The sequence below is a fragment of the Pelodiscus sinensis genome, chromosome Z (assembly GCF_052426305.1).
Source record: "Pelodiscus sinensis isolate ZL-2025 chromosome Z, ASM5242630v1, whole genome shotgun sequence".
Taxonomy (NCBI): Eukaryota; Metazoa; Chordata; order Testudines; family Trionychidae; genus Pelodiscus; species Pelodiscus sinensis.
In genome coordinates, this window is record NC_143085.1 from 1,952,438 (window position 1) to 1,977,923 (window position 25,486).

The window sequence follows — 25,486 nt, forward strand, 5'->3', positions numbered from 1 at the left end:
GGGCTCCCAATGCCCGCTCCAGCTGCCCGCGCTCCCGCTCTACGGGGGCTTTGGAACACTGCGTGGCACGTGAGATGTTTTTACGACTGGCAGGGAAAGCCAGGTACAGGTTTGTGCGTCCGTCCTGTCTAGCTTTATTGTAACACACACATAACTTGTCTCACAATGTTCTTCTTTGGGGCTGAAAAAGAGCCATGCTTGGTGGCAGACCAAAGATCAGAATATAAGAATGGCCACACTGGGTCAGACCAAAGGTCCATCCAGCGCCGTAACCTATCTGCTGACAGCGGCCAATGCCAGGGGTGCCCTGGAGGGAGTGAACAGAACAGGGAACGATCAAGCGATTTCTCTCCTGCCATCTCCACCCTGTGACAGAGGCTAGGGACATCAACCCTACCCATCCTGGCTAATAGCCATTCATGGACTTAACCCCCATGAATTTATCTAGTTCTCTTCTAAACCCTGTTATAGTCGCAGTCTTCACAATCTCCTCAGGCAAGGAGTTCCACAGGCTGACTATCTCTGAAATAATATCTGTGGCAGTCGGACCAAAATCCTTCAAGATGTCTGAGTTACGGAAAAATGACAACCATGGGCCGTTCTGCTCCGACAGGAGATCATGTACAACAGTACTCACTGAAACAGCTCCCGGCGGATAGTCCCAGTCACGCCCGCTTACTTTAGGTCACAAACGTTCTGTTCTCGTTAGCCACGTAAGAGAAATCGTTCCTTCCTTCCCGAGGCACCACTGAATGTGCTGTTTGCTACGCTCCCGTTACTTTCATTTGTACACACCCAGCAGACAACAGGACTATAGCGCGTGCATCTAAGCTAAAGAACCTCTATGATTTGTGACGATGAGCAAAAAAACCCAACAACTCAGCTTAACTCTCAGCTCTGAGCTTGCGCTTAGAACGGCCAGCGAGAGAAAAGAACAGTTGTCCGAGGGCAACTGCGTTTCTCTACCACGTGCGTTGCACCTCTGCGGCCCATGGGGATAAGAAAGGCTCGGCCCCCAAAGCCTTCCCTCCAATCCCTGCCATCTGCTCTGGTGGAAAAGGCCCGGATCAGCGGAAGTCAATCCCCGCACGGCATCATAGAGCAATTTCCAATACAGAACAAAAGCCATTTAGATTGTCTTGGCGGGAGGTACGCTGACCTTTTGTCCACTCGGCAAGGCTCCGAAGTGGTCAAGAGTTCCTGAATGGATCTGTTGCCAAGAGACAGTCCTGGGCAAAATGCGGCCCAGGGGCTGCATCCGGCCCGCCAAGCCACTGGATCTGGCCCACAGAGGCAGGCTCCACTGATTGCCCCGCACATCGTGCAGAAACACGGCTGGCGGGCTTCCTTTCTGTTTCACAACTGGAGGGGAGCGGGTATGTCTCAGGAGCCGCCCTGCCCCCAGCACCATCCCATTGGCTGGTTTCTGGCCAGAAACCAGTCAATGGGAGCTGATTGTTTGAATAACAGGCAGCCACGAAGAACCAGGCCCCCTCTCCTCGGCTCAATTTTTCATTGAAGCACATGGCCAGGCAATGTTTTTAGCTCTGCAGACAGGCAGGCTGGTATGTCTACTGGCCACAGCCTGCCTCTGCTCCCCCAGCCTCTCCCTGCCCGAACCTTCTGCCCCCCCCAATCAACATATCCAAACCCTCTATCCCCTTCTTGTACCCACACCTCCTCCCAGATCTGATACCCCAATCTCAATCCCCTCCTACCTTATGTCCCATCTCAAACTCCTGCACGCCAGTCCCCTGCCCGAGGTCACAACTGCCTCCTTCACCCAAACTCCCTCCCAGACTCCAATCCCTCTCCTGCACCCCAGTCCCTTACCCCAAGCTCCCCTCTGGACTCAACCTTCATCCCTGACCCCGCACCTCCTCCATTAATACCATGGAAGAGTGCGGTCTTTAACCACTTTCCAAAATCTTGGAGTGGCCCCCCTGTCAAAAATTATTGCCCACCTCTGATCCAAGGGGGTGGGAGGGAAGTTTAGCTTTCCTTTGATTAGCACGAGGCTACAGAAAGAAATTCAGGTGAATAGCTGAGAGAGTGTCAGGCTCCGAAGCCAGCGTAGGAGTTGGATTTCACATCGGGAGCGGCGCTGGCTGGTTCTTCAAGTCTGTGTGACAACGTTGCCTGGATCAGGTCTGTCATTCTCATAAGAACTGCCAGGCGTTCTCTGAACGGCCATACTGGGTAAGACCAAAGGTCCATCCAGCCTAATACCCTGTCTGCCAACAGTGGCCAATGCCAGGTGTCCCAGAGGGAGTGAATCGAACAGGGAATGATCAAGCCATCTCTCTCCTGCCATCCATCTCCACCCTCTGACAAAGAGTCTAGGGACACCATTTCTTACCCATCCTGGCTAATAGCCATTGATGGACCTCCATGAATCTATCTGGCTCTTTTTTGAACCCTGTTAAAGTCCTATTCTTCACCACATCCTCTGGCAAGGAGTTCCACAGGTCGATTATGTGCTGAGTGAAGAAAAACTCCCTTTCGTGTGTTTTGAACCAGCTGCTTATTCATTTCATTTGGTGACCCTTAGTTCTTATACTGTGGGAATACGTAAATAATGTTTTCTTATTCATTTTTTCTACACCAGTCATGATTTTACAGACCTCTATCATATCCCCCCTTCGTCTCCTCTTTTCTAAGCTGAAAGGTCCAAATCTTTTTAATCTCTCTTTGTATGGGACCCGTTTCAAACCCCTAATCATTTTAGTTGCCCTTTTCTGAACCCTTTCCAAGGCCAACATATCTTTTTTGAGGTGAGGAGACCACATCTGTACACAGTATTCCAGATGTGGGCTTCCCATGGTTTTATACTGAGGCAATAAGATATGTTCTGTCTTATTCTCTATCCCTTTTTTAATGATTCCTCACGTTCGGTTTGTTTTTCTGACGGCCCCTGCAGCCCGAGTGGATGTTTTCAGAGAACGATCCACAATGACTCCAAGATCTCTCTCGAGTACCTGTAGCCAAATTAGTCCCCATCATATTGTACGTATAGTTGGGATTATTTTTTCCAACGTGCATTACTCTACATCAGTGTTTCTTAAACTACGTTCTGCAGAACCCGTGAACAACTTGCAGATGTTTTTGTTACTTCTTTGTTTTTGTCTTTTTTTGGCTGACGACAATTTTGGGTTTTTTAAAGAAAATGTTCATAGGTGTTCCGCATAAAAAAATATTATTGTTTGGTGTTCAATGGTCTCAAAAAGTTTAAGAAACACTGCTCTACATTTATCAATATTAATTTTCATTTGCCATTTTATTGCCTTATCGCTCAGTTTGGTGAGATCTTTTTGGCGCTCTTCACAACCTGCTTGGGTCTTAACTATCTTGAGCAGTTTGGTATCATCTGCAAATTTTGCCATCTAACTGTTTACCCCTTTCTGTAGATCATTTATAAATAAGTCAAATAGGATTGGTCCCTTGGGGGGTCTGGGCTAAGCTCTTGCAGGCCTGGGCTAAAACCCGCGTCTCATGACACACATGCTCACCAAATCATTTAGCCAGTAAACTTGGCACAACCCCAATGCCTCCGGATAGAACGCCACATTAGGCTGAAAAGGGTTAGATGTATATTTGCTGATGAGCAATGACACAAATGAGCTAAAATATCAAAATGCGGCCTCATTTCTTCCGCTCGAAACACATAGCAAACTCTTTCAATCGCTCGAAACACAGCAAACTCTTTCAATCGCTCGAAACACATAGCAAACTCTTTCAATCGCTCGAAACACAGCAAACTCTTTCAATCGCTCGAAACACATAGCAAACTCTTTCAATCGCTCGAAACACATAGCAAACTCTTTCAATCGCTCGAAACACATAGCAAACTCTTTCAATTCCTTCCCTCTTCCTCCCCGACAATAGCAAACTCTTTCAATCGCTCGAAACACGTAGCAAACTCTTTCAATTCCTTCCCTCTTCCTCCCCGACAATAGCAAACTCTTTCAATCGCTCGAAACACGTAGCAAACTCTTCCAATTCCTACCCTCTTCCTCCCCAACAACAACAACAAAATAACCGGTTTAGCAAGCACAGCAGAAATTTGGAAGTATGCAAACACAAATCTACAAATCCTATGGTTTCCGGACGTCTTGAGATTCTTCAAATCCATTTCAAATATAAGCACCTGCCTATTTTTCAGTGTAAACTTGTAAAAAAAAAAAAAAAAACCCCACGTGCTGTGGCTTCTTTTTGCTAGCCTTGGCGAAACCTAAACTTATGGGCTCATAATACAAAACAAAGTTGCGCTGGTTTAACTAAAGGTGTTATACCTCTATGTTTGGCACCGGTACGACCCGCTGCTGCAATGGTGTGTCCAGTTCTGGTATCCACAACTCAAGAAGGGTGTTGATAAAATGCAGGGAGGTCAGAGAAGTCACAAGAATGATTAAAGGATTAAAATACATGCCTTATAGTGCTAGCCTGAAGGCGCGCAATTGAATTTGTTTAACAAAAAGAAGGTTATGGGGTAACTTGAATGCAGAGGGCCCCTCCCCTCCCCCACCCGCTAGGATTCCTGGGCCGGATTGCAAAATCGCTCTGGCCGAGGGTGGCCAACAGGTTGTGAATTTGAGAGCCCTGGTTTACAGCAAACATCTCAGACATAGGTTTACGTTAAATTGAAATAAATGATTCTTAGGCTACCTCTGGACTGCACTCTAAAATCGAAATAAGATACGCAATTTGCGCTACGGAAATTGTGTATCTTATTTCGATTTTATTTCAAAATAGGCTATTTCGAGATTTGGTGCGTCAACACGGCACCACGTTTCGAAAGAAAGCACTATTTTGAAACATCCCTTATTCCTTGTGGAACAAGGTTTACAGGGATGCCGAAATAGCACATCTATTATTTCAAAAATTATTTCGAAATAGCAGACGCGTTCCTTGGAAATAGCCTTGTAGTCTAGATGTACCCTGAAATAGCCCCGTAGTCTAGACGTACCCTTGTAGTCTAGTCGGACCCTGAAATAGCCCCGTAGTCTAGACGTACCCTTGTAGTCTAGACGTACCCTGAAATAGCCCCGTAGTCTAGACGTACCCTTGTAGTCTAGACGTATCCTGAAATAGCCCCGTAGTCTAGACGTACCCTTGTAGTCTAGACGTACCCTGAAATAGCCCCGTAGTCTAGACGTACCCTTGTAGTCTAGCCGTACCCTGAAATAGCCCTGTAGTCTAGACGTACCCTTACACCAAAATAAGAGTATTTACATGGTGCTTGCCACCAGCTTAGCTAAATGAGTTTAAAAGCCAGGTGATGAAAATTCCTGACAACATTTTGGAGTTATCAGAAATCGAAAAATACACTTTATGCATTTATACACTTTATACATCACCTAATAAACCATCTCGTTAGTCTTCAAAGTGCTACATAGTCCTGTCTTTTGTTTCAGCTAGACCAGACTAACACGGCTGCATCTCTATCACTTTCCTCTTAATCTAGCAAAAGGTTGATCTGATGATAAGAACTGTTTATGCGAAACACTGGAATTCTTTGTTTATCCATTTTTGCTGGCAGTAAAATGGCTAAACAAATAATTCCAGTGTTTCGCATAAACAGTTCTTATCATCAAATCAACCTTTTGCTAGATTAAGAGGAAAAATTAAAATTTCAAGGTGATTGCAAAGTCCCTGGATATGCTAAGTGAGCTATAATTTTGAGAAAGTTTTAAGGGAATTCTTTGGACACGGTCCTGCATGGTTTCTCTGTCTGGCACAGCGATTTGCGTCAAAAGAAAACGTTCTTATCTTCCCTATCATTGTATTGCGACTTCAGTGCTAGAGACCGACCCAGAAAACTCAGCTGCTGTCCTGTGTGACTCAGATTAGACCGAGCGGGAACAGATGGGCACACTTTTTCGTACAGCAAAGGCAAAGAGTAATCCAGTGACTACCTGAAGATTTTCATCCTCTCGGATCAGCTGCTTCCTTGGGAAGATCTGATTAGCCTGAATGCATTCAAGGCTGTGCTGAGTCTCTTCATCCTAGAAGCAAAACTTCACCGTTCATTTCAACCCTTTACCCACCCTTGGCAGACGTCTCCGCTGACAGAAGGCAGGAAGAATTCCCCGTGACCAATGAAAGAGTTTGGCATGATGAACTATTAAGAAAATTCAGCTACCAGTGACTAAAAGAAGTGACGTGATATTGCAATTTTACGTGACTGGTAGCCCGCAATTTTACAATATTTACAGATTTGGAACCTCTTTCTTTTGTTACACAGGCTACGACCTCAGACAGGCTGCTGCGGGCGTCAGCTGCCCCACACTCCGGCCCCAGTCCCTGATCCTGGCTCCCTGGCTGCCCCAGGCTCCGGCCCCAACCCCTCACTGCTAGCTCTCCTGCCACTAGGGTCCCAGAACATCCGTGATCCTGCCGGACCACAGATTTTGCCGGACCAGAAAGTGCTGGTTTTGGATGTGCCATCTGTACTACATACATTTGCACTTCTCCTGCATAATTTAAACAGCCTGGCTCTACACAGCGTACCAGTAACACTGCACTCACAAATTCATTTCAAACAGCCTGGCAGCTCTTAATCCATTTGGAAAGCAGACACGCTGAGACTGGGGCCAGGACCGAGCCAGGAATCCGCTGATTCCCGGCTCGCACCCAGTCCCCTGCTACGCATCTGCCTCTTTTGCCTCCAAGACAGTGCTGGGAGGGGGGACCCGGCTTTTAAGCCGGGTCCCATCAGCACCAGCTCCTGCTCCCCCTCTCTTAAAGAGGCAGCAAGGGTGGGCGGGGCAGAGGGAGGAGTGACTAGTTGATAAACTTGTGCTTATCGGCAGGGCTTGACGATTGCGGCGAAAACCACTCGCCAGACTCGCACTGCGCATGCGCGAGACTCGCCGGTGAACGGGATGACCAGCTGAAATCTACTCGCCATAGGCGAGTAGATAAGCGGATTTGTCAAGCCCTGCTTATCGGCTAGTTGACTAGTCAACTAATCGCTTATACCCCATGTACCTACTCTCTCATCCTTCTCGTACTTCGTTTTGGTCAATCCTAACAAAACCCATGTGCTTACCATGACAGGCCCAGGCCCGGAGGAGAAAATCCTCGTCTCTGCTCACAATACTTTGAGGCTCTTCCTCCCGTAATGGTCAAAGCTGGAAAACAAAACGGCAACGTGTAAACGGGAAGCCAAACTGATTCTCTCATTTGTCGGCAAATCAATGATCGTAAAGGCCAAGTTAATGTGAAAGACCAAGAGCCTAGCTAGAAAACCCCAATTCAACACGCAGAAAGAGATGAAGTCCATGCAAACTAACTTGCCGTCCAAGCGCACGCCATTGTGAAATACGCCTGGCTGTTTTGATGCATTCTGAAAAATCACCACTGAACAGACTGCCTGTAACCAATAGACTAATCTATTTGTATCTTTCATAGGGCCGTCAATTAATGCGCATTGACGCCTGCGAGTAACGCAGGGCAGAATTAACGCGTTAAAAAAATGAACGTGCGTTAATCTAGGGCAGTGTTTCTTAAACTGTGTTCTGTGGCACACCGGTGAACAGAATTCAAAATGGCCACCCTTAAAGGAGCAGGAGCCTTTTTTTTGCTGAATAACTTGTCCCCAACTCTTTTTTTCCTCTCAATAACTTTCGTGTCTCGCCCCCCGCCCCAACTTTTTCCTCCCCCTTCCCCCCAACAAAAAATCCTTGGTGTTCTGCATAAAAAAAATTATTGTTTGGTGTTCCTCAGTCTTGAAAAGTTTAAGAAACACTGGACTAGTGTGTCCACCATCCAGTAAGCTTTTGCTTATCAGATAGGCAATTAGCCCAGGTTTACTCAACTTTGGAAGCTCCGGGGGCCACAATGATACTCCGGGCACATGCCGAGGGCTGCAACTTAAGTGTGGTTGCATATACATGCAAATAGATATGCAAATAACTTCTTTCACATTGGCGGGCATGAATACAAAGCTTACGGCAAGACTTCACAACACGCAGGCCCCATTTAAGTCCGTTCTGCTGATATTAATAAAATGCAATATCTACCCAATTTCCACCCATAGGACAGCACTCTGAATGAGCAATGACAGCCCAGGAATTTAACGACTAAAACACATATCAACAGAATTCCATTGTACTGACTACTTTTTTGTTTTGGCTCCCACCCGCCGGCCATGTGTTGAGCCCCGTGTATCATAGAATCATAGAACACTAGAACTGGAAGGGACCTCGAGAGGTCATCGAGTCCAGTCTCCTGCCCTCATGGCAAGACCAAGCACTGCCTAGACCATCCCTAGTAAATGTCTACAGAATCTCAGAACACTAGAACTGGAAGGGACCTCGAGAGGTCATCGAGTCCAGTATCCTGCCCTCATGGCAAGACCAAGCACTGCCTAGACATTCCCTAGTAGATGTCTACAGAATCTCAGAACACTAGAACTGGAAGGGACCTCGAGAGGTCATCGAGTCCAGTCTCCTGCCCTCATGGCAAGACCAAGCACTGCCTAGACCATCCCTAGTAGATGTCTACAGAATCTCAGAACGCTAGAACTGGAAGGGACCTCGAGAGGTCATTGAGTCCAGTCCCCTGCCCTCATGGCAGGACCCAGTACTGTCTAGACCATCCCTAGTGTAAACCCAAACTGCACCGCAGGCCGCAATCAAACGGGCCGTGGGCCACATGTTGAGTAGCCCTGGATTAGTCGCTTACATCCCTAATCAGTGATGCCTTGATGGTCAGAGGAAACACTACAAAGAGATACTGAAAGCATCTCTCAAGCCAACTTATGTGGCCATCACAAGCTGGGAGGAAAAAGCAACGAACCAACCTTAAAGGCGCCACATCTTCCATCAAGCTGTAGACCGCTTTGAGAAGAAACACCTTGCCCTCGAAGCTGAGAAGAGAGAGAAAAGGAAGGAAAAATAAAGACGTTTCTCACAACAGGCAGCTGATCCATCAGGAAATATCTGGACCTACTGCAGGCAGAGCTAGAATCAGACTCTTGAGTCCTCTCATGTTGGGGGGGAGGGAGAGACACGAAAGTTATTGAGAGGAAAAAAAGAGTTGGGGACAAGTTATACAGTATTCCCTGTAAGCCATGAGCTTGGACACCCACCCAGGAGAGATTCGAATGTCAGAGCGTCCAGAGCTGCCCACAACTAAGCAGCATGTGTTTCTACTGGGGGTGCACATACACACATGCCTTGGTGCACATAACAAAATTTATTCTGCCCAGAAATGGAAAAAAATAGAGGGAACATTACTCAGAACCCATACATAAATCTAGGGTAGAGGTCCTTCTTGAATCAAGGGATTGCTTACAATGATAATTTTCTACTACAAAAGGTACTGCGCCCAACACAAAATAACTCAGATCTCATTATTTGGTGGTTGCCTGATTATATTCAACATGGGCAAACAGAGAGCAGACCAAACCATTAATATATATGTGACAATGTACCCTGTATTCACAGCACACACTTTTATGCTACTTTTTGTACAAAATATGCCTCCGGAGAGATCCTCGGAAAACCAATAACTCACTGGTCAATAATTTCATAGTGTAGCAACATTATATGTGAAATTATGATTCCTCCCTGCAGGATGCTGGTAGAAAATGTTCAAACCCAGGGAGTTCTGATTAGGCAGAAGTAGTTAAGTAGGTCTATTAAGTAGGTCTATCTTAAAGGAATGCTTACCTCAATTTACCTTAACATAGTAAACAGGCTCTTTGGGTACATCTAGACTACAGGCTTTTGTCGACAGAGGCTTTCTCGTCAGATACTGTCGACAAAGCTTCTGTTCACAAAGAGCGTCTAGACTACATCCAGTTCTGTCGACAAAGCAAGACGATTGGTCGAGATGACAGCGTGGACGCAAAGGACGGTGTAGATGCAACACCTTCTGTCGACAGAACTCTGTCGACAAAAGGCATTATGCCTTGTAGAAGGAGGTTTACCGCTGTCGACAAAACTGCCGCGTTCTGTCGACATTAGGTCAACAGAACTTAGCGGTAGTGTAGACGCAGGTATAGTTTTGTCGACAAAAGGCATTATGCCTTGTAGAAGGAGGTTTACCGCTGTCAACAAAACTGCCGCGTTCTGTCGACATTATGTCAACAGAACTTAGCGGTAGTGTAGACGCAGGTATAGTTTTGTCGACAAAAGGCATTATGCCTTGTAGAAGGAGGTTTACCGCTGTCCACAAAACTGCCGCGTTCTGTCGACATTAGGTCAACAGAACTTAGCGGTAGTGTAGACGCAGGTATAGTTTTGTCGACAAAAGGCATTATGCCTTGTAGAAGGAGGTTTACCGCTGTCCACAAAACTGCCGCGTTCTGTCGACATTAGGTCAACAGAACTTAGCGGTAGTGTAGACGCAGGTATAGTTTTGTCGACAAAAGGCATTATGCCTTGTAGAAGGAGGTTTACCGCTGTCCACAAAACTGCCGCGTTCTGTTGACATTAGGTCAACAGAACTTAGCGGTAGTGTAGACGCAGGTATAGTTTTGTTGACAAAAGGCATTATGCCTTGTAGAAGGAGGTTTACCGCTGTCCACAAAACTGCCGCGTTCTGTCGACATTAGGTCAACAGAACTTAGCGGTAGTGTAGACGCAGGTATAGTTTTGTCGACAAAAGGCATTATGCCTTGTAGAAGGAGGTTTACCGCTGTCCACAAAACTGCCGCGTTCTGTCGACATTATGTCAACAGAACTTAGCGGTAGTGTAGACGCAGGTATAGTTTTGTCGACAGAAGGCGTTATGCCTCGTAGAATGAGGTTTACCGCCGTCGACAAAACTGCTGAGTTCTGTTGACGTTATGTCGACAGCACTCGGCGGTCGTGTAGACGCAGGGATAGTTTTGTCGACAAAACCCTGTAGTCTTGACACCCCCTTTGAGACTGCACAAGCAAATCAACATACATGGAGAGAAGAGCGAACATAGGAACTCTGTCACTCCAAGATCCACTGAGTCTTTTTAAGTGTTTGAATAAATTATGTTTTGAGGGGTAATCCTCAGAAAAATCCATTTCAAAGGGGGATGGGACTAGAAAAGTGTGGGGAAGGGAAGCAATGCAGTCTATTTATCGCCATCTCACGGTCTTCTCTTTCACTTAGGACAAGAAAGGCATGAGTTCTTTGGTGTTTGGGGACCATGACTTGAGAAATTGGTCAGCTATGTTGCTGGGAACATATGGTAAGGATTTTATCTTCAACCAACTCTAGTTTGTCAATATTTAGCTACTAGAAAGCGTTTTATCTTTATTTTTTCATAAGCATTTCTGACCCAACTGCTTACATTTGTACTCACTTAAAATCTCTCTCTTGATAGTTAAATACATGCATTTTTTTTAACCAAAACTAATCCAATGTTGTGTTTAAACTATGTTGCTAGAAGAACAAGGGCAAGGGAGTCGTCCAGCATAGCCATTCAAGGTAGAGTATTAAGATGGCGTCAGCCGGCAGGTCAAAAAGCTTCTAAACACGTTCTCTTAAAGGGGCAGACTTTTTTCTTTTTTTTTTTGCTTGACCAAACGTGACTGGGGTCTCCTTTTAAAGGGGCAGTCCTTTTTTTTTTTTTCTTTCCCCACTCGACAACTTTGCCCAGAATGGGTTGGCCACCCTGTTAGTATTTTAGAACTAGCTATGCGTTTCCTTTTTTTTTTAATGCTCTAACTTGCTTTGACCTGTCTGCTTCCACTCACAGCTGCTTAAATCCTACTCGTGGTGGTGAATAAAAACACTTTTGTTTACTATCAAGCCCCGTGTAAACGTGCAACCTTGTAAACTGGAACCTGGGGCGAACAATCAGCATGCACATCCTTTCTTTGAAAAAGGGGGCTTACCTGAATGGCCTTTCTTTGGGTAAAACTGGGCGCTGTGCCCTAGATCTGCATCCTCCCAGGGCTGAAGTGGTTCGGGGTCTACATTGCTCTTGGGGTGGAGGGCGGTTGCCCCAGCTCTGTGCCTTGTGTGGGGCAAACCAGAGAATCTAGCCCCACAGAACAGGGTGGTGGGGAGCCCCAGAGAGTACGGCGGCAAATATCAGTGACATCATCAGCACACCAGGGAAAAATTCCAAGAGGTCCTCTGTGACCGTCCCCTGCCCCCATAAGCTTTGTCAGCACACGGTTCAAGACCCACCGGAGAAGGGGCACCTCACCGGGGAGTAGCCCCTTTAGAAAACTGGTTACAATGGGGGCCGTAAACACAGACTTCTGAGTGAAACATGGAAATGGCAGGCAGGGGAAAACCGGGGAGTGTCAGCCCTTGCTGCTTTAGCTGTAGGACACTGTCTAGGAAACATGGACCCAGAAGTCCTTGTGATGTCACCACAAGGAGAACCGTTTCCAAGGTACGTAGCCCTGGTGGGTGGTCTTCTGCTTCCTATGGGGATATCTTGGACCGGTTGGAGCACCCAGCTCTATTGGGTTCAACCATGCTGTGAGGTGGAGGGACTCCAGGTTGGGGTGATGGAGCCTATGATGAGGTCCGAGGGAGAGGCTCAGCAGCAGGGCAAACCAAAGCTGTCTAGGCCATGCTGGAGCTGAGGATAACCCTCTTGAGAAGAGTACTAGAGATGTAGCCGTGTTAGTCTGGTCACTTTTTTTTGATTGTATCTCTTTGGTATATACGGTCGTGCCAATTTTCTTCCACAATTTGATCGGAGGAAGTGGGTCTGGCCCACGAAAGCTCATCACCTAATAAACCATCTTGTTAGTCTTTAAAGTGCTCCACAGTCCTGTCTTTTGTTTCCTCTTGAGAAGGGCTCTGAATCAGAGGGCGTGTCTAGACTACAGGGTTTTGTCGACAAAAATGGACAAACGCTGCTATGGTATTTCAAGCGAGCAGCTTTGCTCTCACTCTGTTGCCACTAAAGCCAAGAAGAAAAACTCCCAAATGTTTCAATGGGGTAGACCTCAGCCCATAGAATCATAGAATTGGAAGGAACTTCAAGAGGTCATCGAGTCCAGTCCCCTGCCCTCATGGCAGGACCAAGCACCATCTAGACCATTCCCGATAGATGTCTACACAACCTGATCTTCAATATCTCCAGAGATGGAGATTCCACAACCACCCTGAGCAATTTATTCCAGCGTTTCACCACCCGGACAGTTAGGAAGTTTTTTCTAATGTCCAACCTCAACCTCCCTTGCTGCAGTTTAAGCCCATTGCTTCTTGTCCAGTCCTCAGAGGCCAAGGAGAACAACTTTTCTCCCTCCTCCTTGTGACACCCTTTTAGATATTTGAGAAGTGTTATCATGATTTGGGTTTGGTATCGAATGGGATGTCTACACTAGAAGGATGGCAGCAAAACTTATGTCACTGGGCCGGGGCGGGAGAGTGTTGTTCACTGAGCGACATAGATTTTGCCAATGTAAGTGCATATCCTAAGCTCAAACTCCGGTCATCTGAAGAAGCGGGCTGTGCCCATGAAAGCTCGTGGTACCATCTGTATGTTTTGTTACTCTATAACAGTGGTCTCCAACCTTTTTACACCCAAGATCACTTTTTAAATGACAGGCCAAGCCAAGATCTACCGCCCCGCCCCTTCCTTGAAGCCCCGCCCTCTCTATTCTCCTCCTCTCCATCACTTGCTATCCCCAATCCTTATACTGCTACAGTTCAGAGAGAGCTCAAGAGCTACTCTTAGAGCCTCCGAGATCTACCGGTAGATCGCGATCGACTGGTTGGTGACCACGGCTCTATAAAGTGCTACCAGACAATTTGTTGTTTTTTCAGTTTATCCTGTACAGCCGTGGTCACCAACCAGTAAATCGCGATCTACCGGTAGATCTCGGAGGCTCTAAGAGTAGCTCTTGAGCCCTCTCTGAACTGCGTGCCTGCGCAGTACATTTACATTAGATTTCCCACTCACCGAGCAACAGCACAGGTGAGTAGCTGCGAGGAATGGTGGGAATTTTTTTTTAAAGTAGCAGTATAAGGATTGGGGATAGCAAGTGATGGAAAAGAGGAGACTAGAGAGGGCGGGGCTTCAAGGAAGGGGCGGGGCGGTAGATCTTGGCTTCGTCTGTCATTTAAAAAGTGATCTTGGGCGTAAAAAGGTTGGAGACCACTGCTGTACAGACTAATTTGGCTACCCCGGAAGCTTCGATAAGTGATAGTGTGCCTAAGAAGCAGGCTGGAGACAGCTGATGTTGGGTTCACCCTGAGGGCAGAGGTGGCTTGAAATTATTTTAGGAGAGGGGTCTGAATTCTCAATTTCCTCTTCCAGCAATCCTTCAGAGTAACATTCTCCCCTACTGCTTCGCCCGGACGTCTGCCACTGCACCTAAAACTCACTGAATAGTCCTGCCAACTGCTCAGAAGTGACCTGGTTAGCACTCCTGACATATGACCATCGTTAGCTAGTTGTGTTAACACAGCCTCGGGAAACCAGAGCTTTACTGGTTCACATCTGTAACATTTTCTTCACAACCAAAAGGACTAGAAAACTTTTTTTTTTAAGGGAAAGATTCTGGAGCACATGTTCCACAGCTGGGGGAAAAAAAAGATCCTGCATAGGATACTGACTTTAATTTGCCTCTTTTATTTCACGAACAGACTGATCAATTATAGCTGCGGAAACCAGTGGAAAAACTTGTCTAGACAACATAATAAAATCTATAAGCTTACCAAATAGTAATATGTATCAAATGAGTCTTCTTTGGCCCAGCAAGTTTCAGATGTTGTGTTTCTGACACGTCAAGCTGCAAAATAAATGATTATATTTCAAAAATCTTCAAATCAAAAGGCATTTATTTTTTTCCCCCCAAAACAGGTTACTAGTACATCAAATTACAGTTACCACACTAATTTTCCCCAATTTATTAAAAAACAACAACCGCTAGCTATAGCATAAGAGTTCATAAACTAGCCAGATCTAAATATACCTGAAGGTGGGAACGGTAATATCTTTTACGGGAACAACTTCTATTGTTGAAAGCAACAAGTTTCGAAAGGGTCATATAGAGTTATGAAGCTCATAGCGTTAAAGTATGAGTCTTGGAAGGGAATGAGTCAGAAGAACTGCCCATAAGATATCTCAATGCTCTTCCCAACAAGAATGTATTAAAAGATATTATTCAGCAAGAGAGAACAGGAAGAGGAAGAGGAAGAGGCAAAGGAAAATCTACACTACTATCTTCTTCTGGAAAAAGATTTGCAATTTGCATACCTTTTTCTGATTTTTTTATTTTTGGAAAAGGCTTTTCCGACATTTGGCCTGCCTACATGGGGCCAAAAGTAGGAAAAACTTCCTCTTTCGGAAGAGCCCTTATTCCTCATAAAGGGTACGTCTAGACTGCAAGCTTCTTTCTAAAGCTTTTTCGAAAGAGCTCTTTTGAAAAAGCTTCTTTCGAAAGAGAGCATCCACACCTCAAGACGGGATCAAAAAAGCGATCTGCTTTTTCAAAAGAGAGCATCCAGACTGCATGGACAATCTCTCCAAAGAAAGCCCCAATTGTTATTCACAGAATGGCCACCAGACCACCTGTGCTTTTTTCCAAAAAATGCCCATTCTGCATCCACACGTGCCTTTTTTCAAAAGAGCTCTTTCGAAAAAGGCATTCTTCCTCGTAATTTGAGGTTTACCAATGTTGAAAACCCCCCTGCGTTCTTTCGATTTAATTTCAAAAGAACGCGATTGCAGTGTGGACGCAGGTTAAGTTTTTTTTTTAAAAAAAAACAATGTAGTCTAGACATACCCAAAATGAGGAATACAGGGTGTCTGAAAGAACATGCCGGCTTTTTCAGAAACTGTTCCGAAAAAGCAGACGTATTCCCTAGAGGTATCCTGGAAAATTCTGTAGCGTAGACCAAGTGGTTTTCAACTGTGGGCCATATGGCTACCCAGGGGCCACGCCCTACCCTCTAGGGAGCCACATAGAAAAAACGGAACATTAGGTAAATTATGTACCTTTTTTCCCAACTAACAGCGGCTATGGGAGGGGGCCACAGAGCTAAACGAGTCTCAGAAGGGGGCCATGAGCAACAAAAGGTTGAGAAATGCTGGTTTAGACAGAGAGAAGAGAAGAGAAGAGAAGAGAAGAGAAGAGAAGAGAAGAGAAGAGAAGAGAAGAGAAGAGAAGAGAAGAGAAGAGAAGAGAAGAGAAGAGAAGAGAAGAGATCATATAACCCTAATTCCTAACCCCAATTTTTTTAAGTTACCTGAAGTTGTGCAAACGGATGCCTTTGAAAGTATTAATGCCAATTTTTTTACTCCAACTATGCAAAGGCCAGCCTTTATAGGGATGAAAACTGTAATCTGCCTCATTCCTATGCAATGACTATACCGAGGATCCATAATCAACTTCCATCGCATCTGACTGATTCAGCTGAGAAACGAAACGACACAAGGCTACAAACCGAAATGCTCCAGTAATACCAAAACCGCAAAATTACAATTCCTGTCTGAAACCAGCCACTTCTAAAAGTGTGCAAGTAAGCAAAGAATACCACTTCCACTCACCCAGGGAACTATTTGTGGGGTTCTTTACAATAACTTGCAAAGCACACTAACGGCATGCCAGAGGCATATAAAACAGGGGAAAAAAACTAAATTAAACAAGAATGCCATTCTACTAAAGTCTATTAAAAGGATTTTCTATCTGTAGTAATATACGTGCACATTCAGATTCTAGTTAAAAATCTCTATTTTCTTATGCAGGCACTGTCTAAATTAGTTAGTGGGTTACAACAGGAAAGAATAAAAAACTTTCGGTGCACAAAACAGGAGTATCTAATTTTAGCTCTGAGGTCCTGGGAGGAGAGAACTGAAAAACAAAAATAAAAAGACAAACAAGGGAGCAAAACCCATCAAGTAGAAGGATTTTTAAACCAGTACATAGTCAGTATCGTGTAGAGAAGCACACAGATCTACATCAACTTTCACCACCAATTAAACAAATTTTGGACTCACGATATTTTATCTTGGTAGAACACAGGGTAAATGCGCCACTAATAATCATAACTGTTAAAACACACACACTAAAGTGGGGTGCCTTGTTACCTACAAGAAAGAGGAACCGTATTTTATTATGCCTTGCACAACTGAGCAAAAACTATAGGTGAAGTGCCAATTCCTGAGTCTTTCTGATTAATGATGGTTAGCAACATATGACACATAAGGAACACAGCCCAATTATGAGGTAACAGGGCATAGGCTAACTGTACAGAGCTCTGTGCACCTGAACAACTGTGTTTCGCATGCAGACTGATCAAGTTTGTTACGGAGGCAGAATATGCAACACCAACGTAGCTTTGTAAAGAGATGCTTTTCTAAGCACGACGGTGTTTTTAAAAGGATAAAATAGACATTTTCGGTGGTGGGGAGTTGTTTTCTTTCCTCCGCTTTTACCGTTTGACCCAGAAATCAATGGGGGCCCTTCCTCGGTATGCAGTGAATTCTGGACGAGGCCCTTGGTCTTTGACGGTTTGGGAGGAAGGACTGAAAAACACAGGGCCGTATTTCCGACAGCGTTTGGAAACTACTTCATGACTCACTCATTAGCATTCTTCTGTAAGGCTGCGGATCACAGATAAGCAGCTAAATTGATATCACTTCCTAAGACAGTAACTTGGGCCAAACCCCCCCCCCCACACACACACACTGTATCGCGAGGCACCGCTGAATTAAGCTATCATCTTACAAATCCCAATCGGCAGATCCAGGAACAGTCTCAGTTACTGAGCCAGTAAACCGACTGGCTAAACCGTTTTCTACAGCAGGTGATCTCAAGTCTATAATGCTGTGATAACGTACACTGCTATGGATTGGAGTGTCTGAACTGTGTTAAAAATGGGGAAGTGTTAATTTCCCACGCGCACACTCTGGCTAGGTGATGACATGCTTAAAAACATACTAATTTAATTATCCTGAAGCTACAACTTCAGAGATAGTTATCTGCAGTATGGTAGGCAATTGAGTGCATAAACACAGGCAGGATTGTACAAAACCTTACTCACCCACAGAAGTCTTCAACAAGTATTGTCGTTAACTTTGCTGGGACTGTTCAGATAAGAATCGAGACAAAAGAGCCCTAGGAATTTAACAATTCCTTGGAAAGGAAAAGCAGCAAGTGGGTCTCTCTCTTTTAGTTTTACTTCTTTCCGAGGTATAACGAAGTTAAGAAAACTTTCCCCTCCCTCACGTGCCAAATTGGTTTTATTCTACTTGTTTTCTTATATTGAGAAATTTAGGTCTTGTGTACCCCATTTTTCCTGAAAGACTCGACAGAGAATGAAAGAAATACTAGCATTACGACATCACAAATACCATGGCAGTGAAATATGAAGAGAAGGAATTTTTAGTTAGATGTTACCTCTTTGCTTATGTTAACATCTATTTAATTCAAATTCTGACCAGCTGCTGGGAGAAAAGATATCTCGGGTAGAAATTTAACACATAAGTCACGTCCATTAAAGGCACAGGAGGCGCTCAATCCACGTTTCTGAATCTCAAAAAAAAAAAACTTCAGAAGGCACGATTTTACGTTCCTAAAATTTACAAGGCGAGACAGATTAAAGGGGAGAACTTTTGAAAAGAAAGAAACAATCCAAATCTGTTTTAGCCTCATTAGGAGAAAGCAAAAAAGAAGAGAATTTCATCTCTTTTCTTTGACAATCATATTTAAGAAAGTTTTTGTTTTCTTATTTTCCTTTGCTTGCTTAAGAACAGCATTTCTGGTCTGATTGGGCCATATGTGTCACAACCTAATGTTATGTAAATATAGTTTCATATAAGAAGTTCCTTATTTTGTTCTTATTTTGAAATATTTAAAATGAGTGGCGCTCTCTCTCTCACACACACACACACACACACACTCTCTCTCTCTCTCTCTCCCCCCCCACAAATGAATTTCACCACCGAATTAGAGAGAGATAGCAGAACTGGAATTCATCTACGAATTTGACACTAAGCAAATGGTCTGGTAGCACTTTATAGACTAACAAAACAAGATGGTATCATGAGCTTTCGTGGGCACAGCCCACTTCTTCAGACGACACTGTCACCCTGGGCTTGAATAAAGACCTGGTTGACACACTACAAAGTTAAATTCCCCTGCCTTTGACAGCCGCAGTTTCACATCAGAAGCTATGAATGGGACACATTCAGCCCAAATAACTAGCATCATTAACACACGTCCTACAATTGACAGATACTCTCTCCTTACAGCCCTAGTTAGGGTTATGGATTAATCTGCATTCAACAAAAGTAATTTGATTAATCGGATTAATGTTGCACTCCGGTTGAATTTGAGATTGCTTCTCGCATCCCTGTAAGAAACTAAACTCAGAAGTAAGTGCCTAGGGAGAAAATGTACGTTGCTTCTCTCTTTCTTTGCACTAGACAAGAATCGCTTTCAAAGGAAAAAACGTTGGTACAGCCAGCCTCTGTGGCTATGTCTAGACTGCAGGCCTCTTTCGAAAGATCGCGTCTAGACTGCAGGCGGATCTTTCGAAAGAGCAATCCGCTTTTTCGAAAGAGAGCACCCAGCGAGTCTGGATGCTCTCTTTCGAGGAAGCCCTATTTACATTGAAGAACGCCTTCTTTCGAAAGAGGAACTTTCGAAAGAAGGCGTTCTTCCTCGTGAAACGAGGTTTACCGCCATCGAAAGAAAAGCCGCGTTCTTTCGAAATAATTTCGAAAGAACGCAGCTTGAGTCTGGACGCAGGGGAAGTTTTTTCGGGAAAAGGCTACTTTTCCCGAAAAAACCCCTGAGTCTGGACACAGCCTGTGAAATCGCAAGAGCATCTAACTTTGTTGTTCGATTTTGCAAATTAGCCAACCATCTGGCTGGGTCTTTTAAGGCCATGGCCATACTGGAAAGGCTTGGCGACAAAAGTGCTGTCGACATGCAAAAGTCACCCAAACTGAAAACTTGCTGTGTCAGGGTGAGGTCACAGAAGACCCGGGGGCCCTTCCGGGGTGCTGACGTGGCCACTCCACTCACCCTCCCGCTCTCTAGGGCTCCTCACCGCCTGGTCTCCCGCAGCTAAGGCCCCGAGCTGAGATCCCTACGCCCCCGAGAAGCAGTCCAGACACTGATCCTCTTCAGGTCTGAGGAGAGTACAATTTAGGGCTCAGCTTCCTGGGATAGCACTCCCCAAATGAGATCAAACGCCAAAGAATTAGGTAAGCCCCCTTTAACAGTGAAAGGGGTATGTACACACCGCTTCGCTCCCCCAGATAACAATCATTTACACCGGGTTTGATAGAAAAGTGATTTGATTAGGTACAAGCAGTAGGAAGGAAGTGATAATCCGTGAGAACAGGCAGAGCAAAGTAGGTTACAAATCAAAAGAAACAGAAACGCGTGACTACTTCCACACTGAAACAGCACTAACTTTTTCCAACTCACCCTACAACCTGTTTTCCAGCGGCTCCGCCAAACCAGGGCTGTCTCTCCACCCTTCCTTCAGGGCTGCCTTCCCACTCTCCTCCCCTTCCTATTCTTTTTAAAGAATTCCCTTATTGCCGCGTTTTGCAAACTGCGGGTCCCCATCCCCTGGAGGGTCGTGAGCAACTTAGAGGGAGGTGACGGTTTCACAAAGTTTGAGAACCCCTGCCTTATTGAACCTGGCCACTCCCTGCTAACCACTGCTAAGCCAAAAGGTGATTTGCATATGATTGCACTACGGGAGGAACCGTCATATTTGCCACACACTTTTTTCTGCCAAGATTTGTCGACATTTCATGGCCGTGTTGGTAGCTCGCCTGTCGACAGAAAGAGCAAAGCAGTATGGGTAGGCATCCCATGGTGCCTGGCGTCACCGCCAATCGCTAAGCACTGTGGGAATGAGCAATGTAGTGCTAGGCATTTTGGGAACGTGAAAAACGTCCCGTCCGCCACCTCTTGGTTTTCCGGCCTTCTTGGGCTTGCTTTCACACTACTTGAATGACAGTCCTTGCTGCGAACTCCAGCATCTGTGGTGAGAAATCACGGATCTCAGATTTCTCTCCCACGCTATGTTCGATGTGCTTAGGACATCACACGCTGCAGCAGAGCGACTTTAATAGCAGAGGACCCAGACTCGGATGCGGATGACAACGTGAGAGACAGGGACGTGGCGGTGCATTGGGCTGTCTCAGAGCAGCTGTGCACGGTACGATATTGCTTTTGGGCTAGGGAAACCAGCACGGAAGGGTGGGATCACGTCATCGCGCAGGTGTGGGATGAAGAGCAGCGGCGACCGAACTTTCAGATGCGGAAACCAACCTTCCGGGAGCGGTGTGCTGAGGTTGGTGCAAGGACACCCGAATGAGAGCTGCTCTCACGGTGTGGCTGTTGCTTTGTGGAAGCTGGTGGCTCCCGATTGCTACTGTTCAGCTGAAAATTCATTGGAGGAGGGGGTCAAACTTTGGGGCAGCCCCCTGCAAGTGTGCGGGGCAATAAATTGCAATTTGCTGCGCAGGACTGAGATTCTGGGAAATGTGGATGACCATGGGGGCTGGCTTTGCTGACACAGGCTTTCCAAATTCTGGCGGGGTAATCGATGAAGCAGGAGAGCATCTGGAGGAGAAGATGCCATGAGGAGCCCGATGTAATGCGCCAGACAACAGGAAATGGATTTTCAAGTTCCAGGGGTTTGCAGCTGAGAGGGGCACCTCTGTTTACGTGGCAGCAGGGAGCAGTGGAGTTCAAAGTGCTGGCCAGAGTGGCTGATCGGGCATTGTGGGATGCATCCTGGAGGTCAATAAACTCGACAAAAAACCTTCTGTAGTACATACATGATTGTCAACAGTACAGGAAGGGGGAGGGACAAAAGTCCCTTGCGGAGGTGCAGATTTTTTGGTGCCAAAACTGGGTGCTCGTCACAACTTTTCTCAGGTTGCAACATGAACGCTCTCCAGGTTTTGCCACCAAAAGAGGGGGTTTGGGGAAACAAAACTTGGAAACAAGGCCTGCTTGTATAGCATCACTCATCCTTAGAATAAAAAGGCCACGCGCTCACAGTCAGCTGCTGCAGGAACTTTTCTTTTAACCAGAAATATGTTACTTCCTTTCATCAGAAATGTATGCATGTCACCTTGTTCTATACAAGCATACAAGGAAATGGTTTTCATGAAGGCAGTGTCAACCCGATTCTTCTTTAGAAACTGACTCATTTGAAAAAAAATCTATTTCCCAAGCCAGCCCTCTTTAAAGACTGTCGTGAATATTTTTTAACCCTTTTACCAAAAATCAACAAAAGTTTTTCTGCTCCTCTGTTTGTGCATGAAATATCTTGAAGGCAGACCTGAGGTCAACACCAGCTCAGGTTAAAAGTGCTAGCCTTTTTTTTCCCTCTCTGCATGCAAAGCTGTTTTATCGCTACAGTTTAAACTCTGCAGCTGCTATTACAGGCAAACGCCCTCTTATGGGGTGTAAGATAGGCATGTTCCATCATTAATATTACTAGATACAAAACAGACCATGGAAGCCAACTGAAAAAGGAAAAATAAGTGTGTTCTTTTTCCTTCCCCACCTTTTTTAGTTACCGTAATCTTACCGTTTACTTACAATAGGAAAAACTACAATGTTTTCAAATGAAAGGTTGACAAACTGGTCATTATAAAACAACAAACCCGGGTGCAAAATTCTCCAACCAAAATAGACAGTCAGCGGGTATTGCAAGTAAAAAACAAAATCATTATCAACAGTCGACCATTCACATGTACAAGGGTGTGTCTACACTGCATCCTAAAGTCGAAATAAGATACGCAATTTGCGCTACGCAAATTGTGTATCTTCTTTCAAATCTATTTGGAAGTAGCTTATTTCAAAATTTGGCGCCCAATTTCAAACCATCCCTTATCCCTCGCGCATCCCTTATCCCTGACGAAATAGCGCACCCATTATTTCGAAAAATGTTTCAAAATAACGGGTGGCTTGCGTAGACGCAGGGTAGCTATTTTGGGATCCCGAAATAGCCGTGAAGTGTAGACATACCCTAAATGACAATGATAGGCAGAAAAGGGAAATCATCTGTACCCATAATCGGAGCTCGACAAACTATAGAATCTACTTGCCCAGGGTGAGTAGATTTCAGCCATGCACCCCGTTTGCCGCCGTTTGTCAAGCCCTGCTTATAATGATACACAAAAATCTGTAAACTGAGCTAAACTAAGCAAGTCAGGAATTTAGACTAAACAAGAGTATCAGCGTAAAATCTACATTTCCTAGGGTCAGAAAGCTTAATCACACCTTTCATACTGAAATAGTTTGAGTATGTATTCCCTTTCTGTGGGAATGGAATTAAGGTAAGTTTCAAAACCTTCCAAACGGTACTTTCTAAAAGTATGTTGAGGGCACCTTTGTAAAATGCATATTTATGTACTCCAATTTACATAATTGATTTTTGAAGACTCTGTATTTAGTTAAGCAGACAGGGCTAAGTAAATATGTATTTAGAGATTTTTTTTAAAACATACTGACTGGCTTATTTAAACTCTGATGAACTGTAATATTTATGAACTGTAGTATTCTCAAGTGCTCTTTCGGCCCTACGCAATAAATCAAATTAGCTTTTTGTGGAACTTTGAATCCAGTGGTTCTCAATTTTATTCATTCTGCGACCCTCACGTTACGACAGAAAAGATTTGGAACATCCCTCTTGTCGATGGGTTTTAGCCTAGCAAAAAAGCAAGCCGGGGTAAGCCACCCAGGATGTCACAAAACAGTGGTCAAGAACCCTGATTTAACTTACGTAATTCTGAATGTAGGGCATAGGCAATGTGTAGTTAAAACATTACTTTCAAAATTTACAAGGACCATGAATTGCAGAAGTCCTGCAAACGACAGCTAAGGCAACGTGTCCATTTTTACCTTCCCTCCGTAAGTGCCTATACTTTTATCTTTAAAAAAAAAATCAAGACTTATTTTTATAGGTGAATAATGCACATCTATATTTCTAGTTTCTTAAGTTAAACGATCTTAGCACTTAATTACTTTTGAGTAACTAAGGCTGGTTAGCTTGCCAGCCGATGGGCATATAATTCATATTCAAGCCAATCTACGTAGGTAAATGTTTTTCAGTATTATCTCATTCTGGACAACTCAAAAAAGACAACTCATCTCGTTCAAAACAAAAACCGAGCTTCTAGCGCTTGGGGCTGAGAAGGACACATTCCCAAGGTGCGTTGAGCATGATCCAGGCCATCGGGCCTACCTGAGTCTGCAGGCAAAAAGGAAAGGAAGGAGGGAAGACTTTGATTTCGGACATGTCCCTGCCAAGGTTAAAGGCCACAGTTACGATCCCGGGATGGTATCGGGGCAGAAATGCTAGACCAGGATCTCAAACGCACAACCTGCAGAGCACCTACAGGACAGAGTATATTTGCAATCTGGCCTGGGAGACCTGGTGGCTGGAGCATGGGTGGTGGGGGGGGGCTATCCCCTAAGCCTCCTCCCTCCACCTCTTGCACTCCCTCATGTCCTCGGGGATTACTCAGACGGGAGGGAGAACAGGACTAGAGAGGGTCTAGGACAGGGATCTCAAACTAACAGACACCGGGCCATTTAAGGGCCGGTGCATAGTCACAATCTTGCCCAGAAGACCCGGACGTTTTGGAAGGGGGGAGGTGTGGTCACCCCCATCTCCCAAGCCTCATCCCTTTACACTCCCTCCCCCATACTCACCACTCTTCCCCAGGGGCCCAGCACCCCACAGGCAAGGGCTGCTCCAATCCAATCGCTTGCGTGGGGAGCACGCTGGCCCGCCGCAGGTAGGGGCTGCACTGACATCTCGACCAGAGCAGGCCTGCCTGTGGCGGGAATCGGGGGTATTTCGGCCTACCCCCTTTAATCTGTTAACTGGTTAAACAATAGGTTTAACCACTGAGCCAATGAAACGGGATTTTATGGCCCTGCTGCAAATCAGACCCAAGAGTCTCTCCTCGGGCACTTGGAAAATGAGGAACACACAGCGGTCCCCTGTGGGAACTGTGGATTTAAATGACTTGCCCCACGTTACAAAGGAACTTTATGACAGAGACTAGGCCGGATTCCAGTTTTCCACGATGACGATCACATGCTGTAACCATGAGACCAACCGTCCGTGCCTCCCCGCCACCTCATACAATTACTTCCTACTTTGTTATTTCCACCATAATACGGCAGAGGTCCTACAGATAACAGTCTCATTCACTCGAGGACTCTGATGCAAGCCCTGTACACTACCCATCCTATGCGCTCAAAAAGGCAGGGGTTCCGTGAAAAAACATGTAAACAGATCACACAATCAACGGCCGTATCACCAGGGAAATACACAAGGGGGGGCTGAAATTAGGATTGTAGGAACAACCACTGGGACTTGATTTTGCAACTTAATCTTCTTTTCGTGTGGGATTTCTAATGAATTTGCCAGATTTTTGAACGACACCGATTTAAGAATCAGCAGTCCTATCACATGAAACCACAATGACCCCACCTGAATCATCATTATCAGGCTCGACAAACTATAGTATCTACTCACCCATGACGAGTAGATTTCAGCCGCGCGCCCCATTTACCGGCAGCACATG

At 45.3% G+C, this 25,486-nt stretch overlaps 1 protein-coding gene across 1 annotated transcript in view; it reads right to left on the reverse strand.

Annotated features, from left to right (window-relative positions):
• The window catches only part of MTMR3 (myotubularin related protein 3), a 61,137-nt gene extending 51,418 nt beyond the window's left edge, over positions 1 to 9,719 (reverse strand). Inside the window, 5 exon segments of the mRNA XM_089775311.1 lie at positions 5,916 to 6,005; positions 7,052 to 7,078; positions 7,080 to 7,128; positions 8,807 to 8,872; positions 9,688 to 9,719. Of these exon segments, the coding sequence (XP_089631437.1) occupies positions 5,916 to 6,005; positions 7,052 to 7,078; positions 7,080 to 7,128; positions 8,807 to 8,872; positions 9,688 to 9,719 (264 nt within the window).
• Positions 9,720 to 25,486: the final 15,767 nt, after the last annotated feature.